Source organism: Babylonia areolata, chromosome 7, assembly GCF_041734735.1.
Source record: "Babylonia areolata isolate BAREFJ2019XMU chromosome 7, ASM4173473v1, whole genome shotgun sequence".
Lineage (NCBI taxonomy): Eukaryota > Metazoa > Mollusca > Gastropoda > Neogastropoda > Buccinidae > Babylonia > Babylonia areolata.
The window spans coordinates 20,573,681-20,589,178 of NC_134882.1; the positions used below are offsets into that span (position 1 = coordinate 20,573,681).

The following is a 15,498-nucleotide window of genomic DNA, read 5'->3' on the forward strand; positions in this document are numbered from 1 at the left end:
ATCCAAGATTATGATATCAGACTGATCGGGGGGTCAAGATCAGAGAGAAAACTTTCCAAGTTTGTCTTGTTCAAAGTTAGTAGTGAATGCGACACAGAGAGAGAGACAGAGTGACAGAGAGAGAGAGAGAGAGAGAGAGACAGACAGACAGACAGACAGACAGACAGACAGACAGAGACAGAGAGACAGATAGAGACAGAGAGACAGGGAGAGAGGGAAAGAGAGAGACAGACAGAGAGAAAGAGCGCATGTGTGTGTGCGTGTGTGTGTGTGTGTGTGTGTGTGTGTGTGTGTGTGTGTGTGTGTGTGTGTGTGTATGTGCGTACGTGTGTGTGTGTGTGTGTGTGTGTGTGTGTGTGTCTGTGTGTGTGTGTGTGTGTATGTGTGTCTGTGTGTGTGTGTGTGTGTGTGTGTGTGTGTGTGTGTGTGAGTGTTTGTGGTTTATACATACAAATGAGCCAAAGAGAGAGACAGAAAGACAGAGACAGAAGCAGAGAGACAGAGTCGAGAGACAGACAGACAGATAGCGAAAAGTCTTTGTCACATTCATGTCTGTCTTTGCTATGATAACTTTATCTCTATGGCTGTTGCTTTGGTTTATTTATAAAGCCTTTAAAAACATGCTTATTTTGCACAGTTTACATTGATGCAAGTATTGTTTTGCCAACAATAAAAAAGAAGTAAAACATGGCGTCAGTGTGTATATTTCCATCACATCCAAGCAGAATTTTTATTCGTCATTTGTGGATAAATATTCATACATTTTTCATTTACTGTGACAGTAAAGTCTTGTCAGAACTGTTGTATTTGGCACAAGCAGTGCCAAAATAATTACAGTTGTTATCCACCATTCCCATTTCTTTTAAGACTGACATTTGCCCATATGGATCATTGGCATTTGAAACCATTTCATCAGCATCAGTGAATTAAATGTAAGATTTTAAACATTTCTTCCAGTCATTTTGTATATAAGCTTTTAAAAAAAATATTTGTCGCATTTCATATTATTTTTGATAAGAGAATCATAATTTGGATCTGACATGGACTGATGGCCTAGAGTTAACGCGTCCGGCTAGGAAGTGAGAGAATTTGAGCGCGCTGTTTCGAATCACGGCTCAGCCGCAGATATTGTATCCCCCTCCACTAGACCTTGAGTGGTGGTCTGGACGTTAGTCATTCCGATGCGACGATTAACCGAGGTCTCGTGTGCAGCATGCACTTAACGCACGTAAAAGAAGCCACAGCAACACAAGGGTTGATCCTGGCAAAATTTAGTAGAAAAATCCACTTCGATAGGAAAAACAAAAACAAACAAACAAAATATATATACAGGAAAAAAATACAAAAAAAGGGGTGGCGCTGTAGTGTAGTGACGCACTCTCCCTGGGGAGAGCAGCCCGAATTTCACACAGAGAAATCTGTTGTGACAAAACAGAAAAATACAATACCATACAATACAATACAATACATACGTTAACTTTGTCAAGAAAAATGGGGTGCTTAATGAAATCTGTAATTTTTAAAACAGATTCCAGTTGGGTTTTTTTGTTTGTTTGTTTGTTTTGTATTGTATCTTCTGATATATCTTGAGAGAGAGAGAGAGAGAGAGAGAGAGAGAGAGAGAGAGAGAGGATTGGAAATTGTTTATGGAAATTGTTTGTTCATGTAAGACCATAGCTCCAAACAGCACAAAAACAAAATGCATAGTCTTTACAGAAATGACAAAATATATCACATTCTATATAACTCCTGTATCTGAAATAATGAGTATAAATATCAGACACTCCAAAACAAAATTTCGATGTAATTTACTTTACAAAGCGGGTCACGTTAAGATGTAAATTGAGATAGTCCATTGAACATAGAATGTGTCTGGGGTCTTTCGCTTGTCTGAATATGGTGCTGTCAGCTCTGCCAGTTACTGTCAATAAGACTTTGACGAAGATCACGAATAAACATGTGAACGTTTCGTACCTCTTGATTTATCCTGACATGCCCATATCCATATTCAAACAAACATATTTTTTTACATGAGTTGCCAAGTTCCTTTTACCCCCAGCATCGAGATGTAAAAGCATTGAATATGCTTTATGCGGTAGCCTATTTTCATCCATACAAATTATCTTTAGCCAGTACTTTATGCAGCGCAGAACACAATTAATTACAATGGGATATCTTTCAGTTTGTCTGCAATTTAAGTCACTTGGTGTGCGTCTATCTACACTTTAACATATTTTCAAAGCATCCAAAAAAGATCTTTTCAAAGCATACAAAAGCTCCTTCTCAAACTGTTCAGCTGCTTTTTTTGATCCCCATAATTCATCTCCCATACTGAACAATTGGCTTAACTTTAGTATCAAACAGTTTAAAAGCATTGACTCGCTAAATCTTTACAAGCACCCATAAAACTTGATTTTGTAGGAAAAAAAAAGCCTAGATATTTATAAACAATTACATCAGGCATAAAAGTTTCGTCATAGGACCACATTTTCTACTGGATAACTAACCTCCTTTTCTGATTACACTTATATTGCTTTTGAGTAAATGAACTTTTAAGTCTGGAGCAACTGCGGCGCTATGTAAACTATTCAACTGCTTCTGCAGACCAACAACAGTTTTAGACATTAAAATTACACCATCAGCCAATATTAAAATATAAAGTTCCAGGGTATCAAATTAAGAAAGTGTTGAATCATGTCTGCTATTTCGGATAACTTCAAGAGCTAATTCGTTTAGAAATAAAGAAAACAAAACTGGGCTGCAGACATCGCCCTGCTTGACACCAGATGTACAATTATCATCTTTAGTCAGTTTGTTTCCGTCTTTCACCCGGGCTTTCACACTAGTGTACATGCCCTCAATACACTTAACAGTTTTCTTTTAATGCCACTCTTCAACCAAATGGGCCATAACAAATTTCGGTTGACTGAATGTGCAACGTTGAACTCTTGCCCATTTCCGGTAATGCGCAAACATTTGCGCATCACTGGTAATGCTCAAGCCACTTTGCTCATTACCAGTAACGGGGGCAAAAACTGCTGCGTATTACCAGTAATAAGCAAATTGCCGCATATCTGAACCACTGTTAGCCATTAGTTAAAAAACATGATTTATCAAACACAATACATTGACAAAGCTCTCAAAATATCTACCAAATATCACATATTATAATTATGTGTATTTCCACTTCGGTCGAATAGTCTCCATTTTGTATAAACAAAGTAGCCCATTGGTACAAAACTACATTGCGTCGGAATTTGCCCATGTAAATCTTTCTCACATAAACAATGTACCCACATGAGAAAGTCTTCCACATACAGAGCTGGTGAAGTTAGCCTATCTGTTCATCCACATCTCACCATGACGACCCAACTCACAAAATAGGTTGGTCAAACCTCAAAACTAACTCAAGGAGTAACCTAACAAAACACTATATTCAACACACTCCATCTCTGTGGTTTCATATGTAATAATAATAATAATAATAATAGAACACAATGATTGCATTGATTCAACACTTAGTTCAACATCTGACAAGTCACTGAAAAAATAGCAAACATATTGTGGCGAAAGACAATGGTTTAAACTGTAGGATCATAACCATTTGAGCCGAATTTGATATCCCACTCATAACAAAAAATAATAAAAACTTAAGAGATGGACGGAGACAGGGAGAAAGATAAGAGGGAAGACCCTGGCCAATAGTACACCCATTTAACGGCTACACCCAACATGTCATCATCGTTTCTTTCAGTCAGCCACTTCATGAACAAATTAAGCCACACAAACACTGGCTGCACTCTCACACAAATCAATATTATTTCTGCATCAACATGACTAGTTACATTTAAGCCTGTAGTACAGCTGACCTCGGTAATTAAACATCAGGTAAAAGGCAGTGTACAGTTGCGGGGTGGAAAAGGGAAAAAGATACGATGATTCCTCTGACACAAACTAGTTGCCTTCATGAAAGAAAACCAACAGTGGAAGACACAAACATTACATGAACTCGTACAGTTTCAAGTTAAACGTTTTCAGCCAGTAATGCTGTTATTTTTTCGAAAGTATAAGCAAGGAAAACATATCCCCTCAGGGATATGAAACATTTGAAGTCATTCCCCAAACAAGCTGCATACATTCTAAACAATCTCCCATTTAAGATCTACTGACATGTCTTGGGGTTCTTGATTTCCGCAGGACACTAAAACTCTCAGGGTCAATGTCATAATAACAGAAGCCAGCTGACTGAAGAAGAGAAGACTCAAAAGTAAATACAACGTCAAAAAATACAAAATGGACAACAGTTAAAAAAAAAAAAAAAAAAAAATATATATATATATATATATAAAAGAAAGAAAAGGAAAATTACCAAACAGATGACATATTTCACCTTTCCCGAACACCTACACCCATGGTTTATGCCCAATAACTCATGTGATTTCAAAGAAACTTATACATTATTTAACAACTTTGTCAATATAGCATCATATTATATATCCAAGAAAAAGTCTCTCTGCGTACGTCAATATAGGAGCAAATGAACAGGAAAGTCTCTCTGCGTACGTCAATAAAGGAGCAAATGAACAGGAAAGTCTCTCTGTGCACGTAAATAAAGGAGCAAATGAACAGGAAAGTCTCTCTGTGTACGTCAATAAAGGAGTAAATGAACAGGAAAGTCTCTCTGTGCACGTAAATAAAGGAGCAAATGAACAGGAAAGTCTCTCTGTGTACGTCAATAAAGGAGTAAGTGAAGAGTAATAGTTGAAGTACGTCGTAGATGTGTGCACACCCATACTCACAAAGGAAAAACCTTGCGCACCAAAGTACGTTGTGGGTATGTGGACATCCACGCTATTTTTCAGAGAGACCGCATCTCTCCTCCACACACTCTGTGCACACTAAATTAAATCAAGGCCTTACTGGTTCAAGTGAAGCTGACCAATCCAAAACAAAAGGTGATGGACCACACACAAAGCTTTATAGTACACGCTGACATTTTTTTCCCAGAATGCAAATGGCCAAACATGCGTGTTGTGATTGTCTACCAAAAATTATGTCTCTGGCTTGACTTGTGCGTTTCAATTTCTGTAGCAGCCCATCTGTCTCTTGCTCTCTGTGTCTCTATTTGACCTCCATTCTCTCCCACTCTCTCTTCACCTCTCTGTGCCTGGCTCCCCTCCCGCATTTCCTCACCACCCACACACACACCACTTCATTTCCTGATGTACGTAATGATGTACTCAGGATAGCAAACATCACGATCATACACAACGAACTCGCGGAAGAGCTTGCCATTCGCATCGAAGACGACAGAGTCGTGGAGGCGTGACTCACGGCACCCACACTCCTTTGGGCGACCCTGGCAGCGCAAACAGGGGGGTCTGTCGAATTCTTTGGGATCTGGATCCGTGTAGAGGTAGGGTTCTCCAAGTAGCACCCGAATCAGCATCATCGTCAGTGGCGTGCCTGGTGGTGCACGGCTTTCACGTTTGTCTTCATCAGGTCAGAGAAAAGACAGTGGAATCAGTTCAGAAAGAAACAGATGCAAAATATCTATAAAAAAAAGAAAAAAAGAACAGATTAAAATTCAGAAAGAAAAACTCCTTGCCACAGATCACACATTTACATGTCTTGCATGGAACATGCCATGGGGTGTGCACGGGTTGACTGTCAATCGTTTGTGGTTTAATTGTTACCACTCAGATTAAAAATGGGTTAAATGGTGTAAGAGCATATCAGCTTACTTTTCAAGATATGGGGCTAATGTAATGCAGAATTTCGTTTGGGTGGTTGTTATGATCATCTGTTAGAATTTGCAATAAATTCCTTGCTTTGGTTTATAAAAACAACAACTACAACAAACAAACCAACCCCGAAGACACACACACACACACACACACACACACACACACACACACACACACACACACACACACACACACACACACACCAATATGTCTAATATCACTTAAAGTGGATAGACATTAAATGAAATTGAACACACACACACACACACACACACACACACACACACACACACACACACACACACACACACACACGTCATTTTTTTTCTTATGCCAAAGTTATTATTTGATTGGATGGTTGTTTCTAAAAATGGAAGGAGACGGTTCTTGGTATGATTGGCTGGTGATGGGAGGAGCTTAGTTGACATGATTGGAGGGGACAGCGGTTGTTGACTGTTAGGGTTTTCGTTTTTTTCTTCTTATTTTTTTAATCATTCTTTAAGTGGAACTTTCCCATTGCCCGAGCCTGATGTTTGTTTTTCTGCAGCAATGTTCTGGCCTTCATTTCGAGTCTTCTGTGTTTCCCGTTTTGTGAAGTGCGACACTTCGACTGGAAGTGCATGATGATTGCTTCCGTTGATGAGAGCTGTGGACTTTCTTTGGAGAAGTACCCTTGTTGTGACATCGCTACACACACACACACACACACACACCACACACACACACACACACACACACACACATACACTATTATGCATAGTTGCTTTGTTTTGTATGTGACCTATGTTTTGGGGCCATTATTCAGATACAATGTGCGTGTTCCTATATGTTGGCTGATTACATAAATTTTATAACAACGTTCTAACAAAGTAGTTTACTTTCGGTTTTGTGTGTGTGTGTGTGTGTGTGTGTGTGTGTGTGTGTGTGTGTGTGTGTGTGTGTGTGTGTGTGTGTGTGTGTGTGTGTGTGTGTGTGTGTGTCCAGTGAAAATGGGACTGAATTTAACATTAAGAATAGCAGTTCACTCCCTGTAGAAGACGAAAATAGGGAACGTAATCTTCCTATTATATAATTTCATAAAAGATGTCTTTAATGTATATCTATGTACGTAAAATGTCTTTTATAAACTTGTAATAAACAGAATGTGTCATTCAATCAAATGTATCCTAATTGCATGTGTCAACAATTTATTGAGTAATCAGTCAGAGAAATAAAGAAAAAAGAAAATGGGGAAAGGGGGGAACTGACAGAAAGATTAAAAAAAACAACAAAAAAAAAACCCAAAAAAAACATTGTCACAATTTCATATTCCATCTGTTGATAGATCTAATCCATTTTTCCTTGTTACGGCCAGTTATGTTTTTCTCACCTTATTTCTTTTATCTTGTGTTGGAGGAAACATGAACATACCTAGCGCATGGGCAGAGATAGAATAGTGTTTATGTGTGTGTCTGTCTGTGCGTCTGTCCATCTGTGTCTCATGCATGCGCGTACACATGTCGTACTCTTCTCGTATTCACATTTTTGTGTGTCTGTAACCACTAAAAACTTGTTACTATCTTTAGAAGCTTGCAGACTCTGACACTTCCTTCCGTACCTGCATACTGGTCAGCCTTGGTGGAACTCTCTGCAGAGTACACGCCTTTGCCCAGCATGGCTCGAGTGGTCACACGGAAATCCAGTCCTTGGTTGTAGATTTTTGACAGAGCCTCCTGCCTGGTGCCATGGAACAGGTAATGCTCGTTTGCCTGTTGACAAAGGCGGCAATAAAGAAAGTCTCCATTTTAAAAAAGTGCTCTGAAATCAAATGTCTGCACTGTCAATAAACAGTTGAATTTCTACAGATATAGATAGATAGATAGATAGATACACAGACAGATAAATGTGTGCATCTTCCGTTGTCCCCCTACACCATTCCCCACCTCTACCTTTTTTTCTTTTAACTTTTGTTTTGAATTTTGATGCTGTCATCAAGTCTGTATTGTACTGACACTTTGTTTTTATAGTGTACTTTATTGTATGGTTCTATGCTAGATAGCAGATCATATGAAAAGATGCTCACACACATACACTCGCCAACTATGTATTTCATTGCATGCATATTAGATGACTATTTCTTTCTTTGTTACTTTAGTTCTTTGTTGTGTCTATTAATCCTTCGGGATTTTATGACAATAAATGAAGTCGAGTCGAGTCGTGTCGAGTCGAGTCATACACACACACGCACACACACACACACACACACACACACACACACGCGCGCGCGCGCGCGCGCGCACACACACACATACACACTCAGAGAGAGAGAGAGAGAGAGAACTGTGTTATCTGTTGTGTGATCATGGGGAGGTAATCTGTGAAAATGTTTGTTTTTCTGGGGGAAAGTCTCACTCCAAGACTCAAAGCAAACAATAAAATAGCTTCAAACTGTCCAACAACAAGTTTTCCAACGACAGAAAACAATAGGTGACCATCATAACAGCTGTCCCTGCCATTACTGCCGATTTATGTAGATATTACTACTGTATGCATGTCCATTCTCAATGCTTGCCATTGACATAGTTGTAACACTGCCGCATTGGAAGCGAGGGAATCTGATCGCACGGGATTGAATCCCTCACTCGGTAGTATGTTCTCTCTCTCCCGCCCCCCCCCCCCCTCCCATAAGACCTTGAGTGGTGGTCTCGACGCTCGTCATTCGTATTAGATAATACTCTGAGGGCCTTGCGTGTAGCACACACTTAGCGCACGCAATAGAACCCATGGCAACCAAAAGGATGTCCGTGGTAAAAGTATTCCGCTTTGACAGAACACAAATACACTTTGCAGGCAGAAAGGAAAAGATTGGCATTGCATGTAACGACGCGCTCTCCTCGGGGAGAGCAGCCCCCCGAATTTCACACAGAGACATCTGTAGTGGCTGACAAAGAATATAGCTACAAAGTCATACAATAAACTGAGCTTGAAGAACAGGCACTGAATGCTAGTGGCTGACAAAGGATATAGCTACAAAGTCATACAATGAACTGAGCTTGAAGAACAGGCACTGAATGCTAGTGGCTGACAAAGGATATAGCTACAAAGTCATACAATGAACTGAGCTTGAAGAATAGGCACTGAATGGTCACCTGTCGATAAACGTCCCGATTCAGAGGACCCTTGGCATCAATGAACTGAGAGGTTCGCACTGGACCCTTTGAGGCTGGGATCGTCTCCAGAGTCTTACAGGCCACAGGACGGCGCCTGGTGCTGTGGTGTGCCAGCGTGTCCAGGATATGTTCTCTGCTGTGGCTGTACTTCTTCCAGAGCCAGGGGTTCTCCAGCCTCTCTACCTTTATCACCTGGCATCAGGAAATGATGTCATCATCACCTTTGTCTTTTCTAGTTTCTATTTCCATCACACAACAAAGACCAAAGAAGGCAACAGAACAAATAGTAATCATAACAAGCGGCAACAAATGATGCTGTAATTTTGCTAGTGTTTTTAACGGCATTGAAAACATGCAGAATATTTTGCAATCTATTCATCTGCACTCGCACGTCAAAGATAGCGACATACGTTTTTCACATTTTTTCAGTCAGATCACATTTAACATGATGTCAGAATATCAATTAGAACACCTCCCTGAAGACATTCTATTCATTTGGTGGATTACATATCTTTCATTTTCAGCAATGACTTTTATTTTCAATCTTTCAATTACTATCTTTCGTACTCTCTGTCTGATTACAGTTACCTGGATTTCAGAATGTCCCAGGTTCACGGCATCAGCACCTCTGCCGACCACTGTTTTGTCCCAAGTGGAATGCACCAGTTTTTCCACAGCAGCTTGGGTTTCCGCACTCACAGGATTTAAACGTGTGCCACGCTTTTTCCAGCTCTCGATCGCTTTATCATACGTTATGCCGGGTGTCCATCGTCGTACCTGTTTGGAACAAAAGATACGATGATGAGTGTTTCTTATCATTGCTGTACACCACGATAATTTATCACAAAATGTTTTCTGAATCAGGCTGCTCTCCCAAGGGAGTATGCTTCGCCAAAACCCAGCACCGCCCATTATTTGGTTTGTGTGTGATTTGTATATTTTTTTGTTTTTACGTTGATTTTTTTCCACAGAATTGCCAGGTTGAAATCTTTTGTTGCTTTAAATCTTTAACGTGCGCTAGGCGCATACTGTACAAGGGCCTCACTTTATCGTTTCATAAAAAGACTGGCACCAGACCACCACACAATGTTTAGCGCAAAGAGGAGAAAAACCCTGAACCCTGTTGGAATCCGAACCTAGGACATCAGCTTTCTATCCGATTGCTCTACCACAGACCTCACTTCACAAGGCGGATTAGTGTACAGACATGGTAGGTACTGACCCGCCAGTAGCTGGGCAGATGGCCTGTGTCCACTGGCAATCCCAGGTCCTGTCGTTTGCTTTGTCCAAGGTTACCGCGACAAACCCCTTCATCCTGACTCTTGTCGCTGATCAGCAGGAGGACCTCTTGCACTTTGTGTTTCTGGCCTTTCAGTTCTACCGCTGAGGACCATTGCATTCATTCACAGGGTAAATACACACGTATGCATGCACATACACGCAGAAAGAGAGAGAGAGAGAGAGAAATGTGATTCCTCTGACCCTTTTTACTACAGACCGATGTCCGTCTTGTCCAGTCTATCAAAAATCTATTGTATTTTGTCTGTATTTGTAAGGATTTGCTTTTTCTGTTCAAATTTAATTTACTTTTTCTTTTTTTCCGGATGACCTGATGTATAAATTGATAAAACCAAAAAACAAACCAACTAATAGATAAATGAATTTTTAAAAAATGAATAAACAAGTAACTAGATAAATGAATAAATGAATAAGTTGCTGCTTATTCAATGTTTCATCCTGTAATATATATTTGACTTGACACGCTGAATAAACCCACCTCTGCCAGGTGCAGACAGAAGCACATTGTTCTGAACGGCTGCCTGAGCTATTTCGTGAAGCAGGTGAGTGGGCAGGGTGTGAAAACCGTCAGCCTTGTGGTCCCTGACCGTTTCTTGCCAGAGGAAAGTGACCCTCAGCTCTTCTATCAACATCTCCTTCAACTTCTTCAGGTCCCCGTGACGGCTGACGCACACTGTGGCTTCAAACCTGCCCGTGTTCTGGTCTGCTGAAATCAAGTTCATCGTCAGTATTTTGTCCTACTTTGAATATGATATGGAACCCACCTAGATTGAAATACTTGGGGTATGATTTACATAATATATAGATGAATGTGAAATGATGAACAAAAACAATGTGTTCTGTGTTCTCACAAGCTAAAGTCTTATTCAAAATGCGGTCACAAAGAACAATCACTCCAGTTGGTAGAATACATGTTTTGAAATCACTTGTGTTGTCAAAGCTCATGGATCTTGGGGTCTTACTACCAAACCCACTAGAACACTTTATACAAAATACACAAGAGATGTATTCTGAGTTAATGTGGAATGGAAAACAGGATAAAATAACTACTATAAAAACAACTGAACAAGGCGGACTAAACATACCAGACATAGGAAAATATACATTCTCTTAAACTTATTTGGATCAGAAATTTTTTTTTCCACAAAACACAGAGACACATTGCGAAAGAATTACACCCATTCTTCGAAACTCTTGAACAACATGGACCTGAAACTGGATCCGAATATAAGTGTACAAATACACACAAAAGCTTAAGTGAACTGCTTTCGAAAAAAGAAGAAAAAAAGAGAGAAGATATGAATGGGAATATATTCTATGAAACATTTTCTGAAAAAGAATGGAACTTTTCTTTTTACTTATGTCGATTTTATCAACAACTTTGACTGTCGTGTGAAGTTTGTGGCATTCAATAGCTAGATAGCTGTACTGAAACAGTCTGTCAACAATACTGGTATGGATTTTGCTGAAAGTAGATGTGATTTGGACAAGCCCAATGCATTAGTGTTTGTTTTTATACAAGTTACCTACAGACCAAAGTGCTGTTCTAAATGGACAATCGAATATGGAAATTGAGTAGAAAACAGTGTTTCTAAAATAAATAATCACAATATTTGTATTTGTATTTCTTTTTATCACAACAGATGTCTCTGTGTGAAATTCGGGCTGCTCTGCCTACGGAGAGCGCGTCGCTATACTACAGCGCCACCCATTTTTTGGATATTTTTTCCTGCGTGCAGTTTTATTTGTTTTTCCTGTCCAAGTGGATTTTTCTTCAGAATTTTGCCAGGAACAACCTTTTTGTTGCCGTGGGTTCTTTTACGTGCGCTAAGTGCAGGCTGCACACGGGACCTCGGTTTATCGTCTCATCCGAATGACTAGTGTCCAGACCACCACTGAAGGTCTAGTGGAGGGGGAGAAAATATCGGCGGCTGAGCCGTGATTCGAACCAGCGCGCTCAGATTCTCTCGCTTCCTATGCGGACGCGTTGCCTCTAGGCCATCACTCCACTTATAAGGGATATAAGGGATTTTACACTGAAATGGTTCCAAGTAAGAATAATACAGAGAAACATTGCTACTAATGTTGTTTTGAATGCCATGGGTGTAACTAATACAAATGTGTATGGTGCATGTTGCACACTGAACCTCGGTTTATCGTCTAATCCGAAAGACGCTCAATTTGATTTTCCAGTCAAACTTGGGAGAAAGAGCGAGAGTGGGATTCGAACCCAGACCCTCACGGGCACTGTATTGGCAGATAAGCTTCTTAATCATTCTGCTACCTTCAGCCTTTACAATGAGATTGTCTTTCATGTCAGCCTTGTTGATGTTGGTTTGAAGCTGGATGCAAAATTTGTCAGTCTAAGGTGGTAGTAGAATTCATCAATCTGGTTACCATCACGGTTTGCTGTGGGGGCATATATTTGCATTACTACCGTGATGTTGAATGGATTTGGCTCGTCAGCAGATAGTCATGAACCTGCTGGAAATTGGGCAGCATCCCAGTGCTGCGTTATATAATTATGTTCTTGTTGGCCAAAGCCCCACTCCATGTGCAAATTCGTCCTTTTCTTCACAATTGTACAGGAAATGCCGTTCCTCTGATAGGATAAGGGAAATAGAGAAAAAAGGAAACACACACACACACACACACAATATATATATATATATATATATATATATATATATATATATATATATACACTTACACACACACACACACACACACACACACACACACACACACAATGTTACCTCCTTGTTCTGCGGCGTCAGGCCGACCAGCTCGGACAGCTCTCACTTTCTCCTGCACTTTGCGTGACAAGGCCACAGCTCCCCTGGCAATGGCCCTGCCCACCGTCCTGCCCACGGTCCTGCCCACCAACCTCACCGTCCTCAGCACCTCCTTCCCTCTCTGTGTGCTGTCGTCATGGAGTGTTTGGCTCAAAGCGTCCGTGAATTTGGCTGCCAGTTGTTCCTCCCTGTACACCACTATGTTGATTGTCTGTGGAACAGTAGCAGATGTTGTCACTATTATTGTTACTATTCATGTCAAAAAAAAGAACAGGATTTACAACGAAAGCAGGGCACGAAAGGACACATAATTTGGGACTTTTACATATTTTTCTTCACGATGAGGAACGAGGAGGTAAATGCGATGATGACGACAACGATGCTGCTGCTATGAAGGCCCATTTAGATTTGGGACTACGTGACAAGGCTGTACTCCACGCTTCATGTCACAATGATTTCCCGGCGTTAACCAGTCCCGAGAGATACAGACGCTTGCAGTGTTGGTCAGGAAATTAGAGCAACACACTGAAAGACGCATCCGTGATGTGGATGATACTAACTGTGTGGTCCCAGTCTTCCCATTAAAGTCCATAGCATACTCAACTCTGAAATCCCGCCTCCGCTGGTAATCGAACCCACGTTCAACAAACCGCCACTTCGCGACGCTAACCACTTCGCCTCGGTAGCCGATTGAAATTAACCTAAGTCCAAGCTATCCAAATTATTTGTATTTGTATTTGCATTTCTTTTTATCACAACATATTTCTCTGTGTGAAATTCGGGCTGCTCTCCCCAGGGAGAGCAAGTCGCTACACTACAGCGCCACCTATTTTTAAATATTTTTTCCTGCGTGCAGTTTGATTTGTTTTTCCTATCGAAGTGGATTTTTCTACAGAATTTTGCCAGGAACAACCCTTTTGTTGCCTTAGGTTCTTTTACGTGCGCTAAGTGCAGGCTGCACACGGGACCTCGGTTTATCGTCTCATCCGAATGACTAGCGTCCAGACCACCACAAAGTCAAGTGGAGGGGGAGAAAATTTCGGCGGCCGAGACATGATTCGAACCAGCGCGCTCAGATTCTCTCGCTTCCTAGGCGGACGCGTTAACTCTACGCCATCACTCCACTATAGAATTAACGGCCTTCCTGATTTTTGTTAGTACAGTAAGGAAAGGTACCAGTAGTAGAACGACGACTGCCAGTGCATTAGTGCTTACCCTCAAGTGCTTTGGCTTCTTGTGTGCAAGGAAGGTTTGGATGGCACACATCATGGCTGAGGCAGTCGTGAAGCCACCAAATTTAAATCTCCTTCCTACCCCCACGGGTGGAAAAGCAATGGAAGTAATTCCATTCTCTTCTGAAATGGATAATATTCGAAGCACCATGTCTTTCACAGTCTGAAAAAAAAGAGAAAGATTTGTTCATCTATTAGCCCAGCTAACACCACAATGACCTGCGATATATGTGTTGAGACATCTTCAAAAAGCCATGTGAACATAGAGCGTTCTTTCAACACAAGACACACAATCAACAAGTCATGACATTGGTAACCACACCACTTTACACTACAACGTAGGCAGCGATTGTTCATACAAACACACTGCCAAACACAACAGAAAAACAGCAACAGTATAATGAAACGAGCAGGGGTGAAAGGGGGCTGGGGGTGGGATAAATGGTCTTAGAAGGAAGAAAATAGAAAAAAAGACCAAAACCCAAGGCTCTGACAGAACAGAGGAAATTTCTGTTGTAGGTTTTTCAGATGGCATGTATACTCCAAACTGCAAACAGATGAGTCATTTGCTCAGATTCGGTTTTTTGTGGGTTTTTTGGCTTTTTTGTGTTTGTTGTTGTTGTTGTTGTTGTTTTTGTCATGATCACGCGCTCTAACTATATAAAAAGAAACAACAACAACAACAACTAAATATCATAAACAAAATTGACGCAAAAATTATTGTCGATCAGTCAATCTTAGAATGTATCGCGTTATTGTTGATATAGTAAATCTTAATATGTATACATCGTTGTTTGTCTGCACTTTTTTGTTTTGGCATTCTGATTATCATCTAGATTTTCTTTACTTTTTTATAAAAAAAATAGTGCTTACAAAAATGAAATTTTCAGTCCTAAGATGGCCTCTGAGCCTGAACAGGCTATGAACCTCATTGTATCCAATGGGAGAGACTCGAACAAATATTGCTTGCTCAACGTTGGTGGTCCTCGAAGTTCCTATGATAAATCTTAATTCATTGTGTATCCTTTCCGGTTTCCAGAATCTGTCCAGAAACAAAATTTAATAGTCCAGACCACAATTACTTGTATTACTTCAAGTCTCCTTTGAGAACCTCTTGAAGTTTTCTTAAGAACCCCCCAAAGCTGCTTATGTAAAGACGTGAGTTATCAATCTTTGTTCAAATACGTCAATTAAATATGCGCATGAACATTGTAAAGAGATGCAGGAAGTAGCATTCCCCGAGGTGATCTGAAGGTAGAATACGTGGAGCGCCATG

At 40.5% G+C, this 15,498-nt stretch overlaps 1 protein-coding gene across 3 annotated transcripts in view; it reads right to left on the reverse strand.

Annotated features, from left to right (window-relative positions):
* Positions 1–373: 373 nt before the first annotated feature.
* Positions 374–15,498, reverse strand: part of LOC143283790 (uncharacterized) — a 30,435-nt gene continuing 15,310 nt past the window's right edge. The window contains exons 12-19 of one of the 3 annotated variants that reach the window (XM_076590159.1): positions 14,206–14,385; positions 12,952–13,201; positions 10,674–10,901; positions 10,119–10,279; positions 9,485–9,673; positions 8,876–9,088; positions 7,345–7,495; positions 374–5,493 (exon numbers count right to left, since the gene is read on the reverse strand). In XM_076590159.1, coding sequence (XP_076446274.1) covers positions 5,213–5,493; positions 7,345–7,495; positions 8,876–9,088; positions 9,485–9,673; positions 10,119–10,279; positions 10,674–10,901; positions 12,952–13,201; positions 14,206–14,385 — 1,653 coding nt within the window. In that variant the 3' untranslated portion in view covers positions 374–5,212. The remainder of the gene's footprint in view (positions 5,494–7,344; positions 7,496–8,875; positions 9,089–9,484; positions 9,674–10,118; positions 10,280–10,673; positions 10,902–12,951; positions 13,202–14,205; positions 14,386–15,498) is intronic. The other 2 variants (XM_076590157.1, XM_076590158.1) reach the window with 2 other exon arrangements.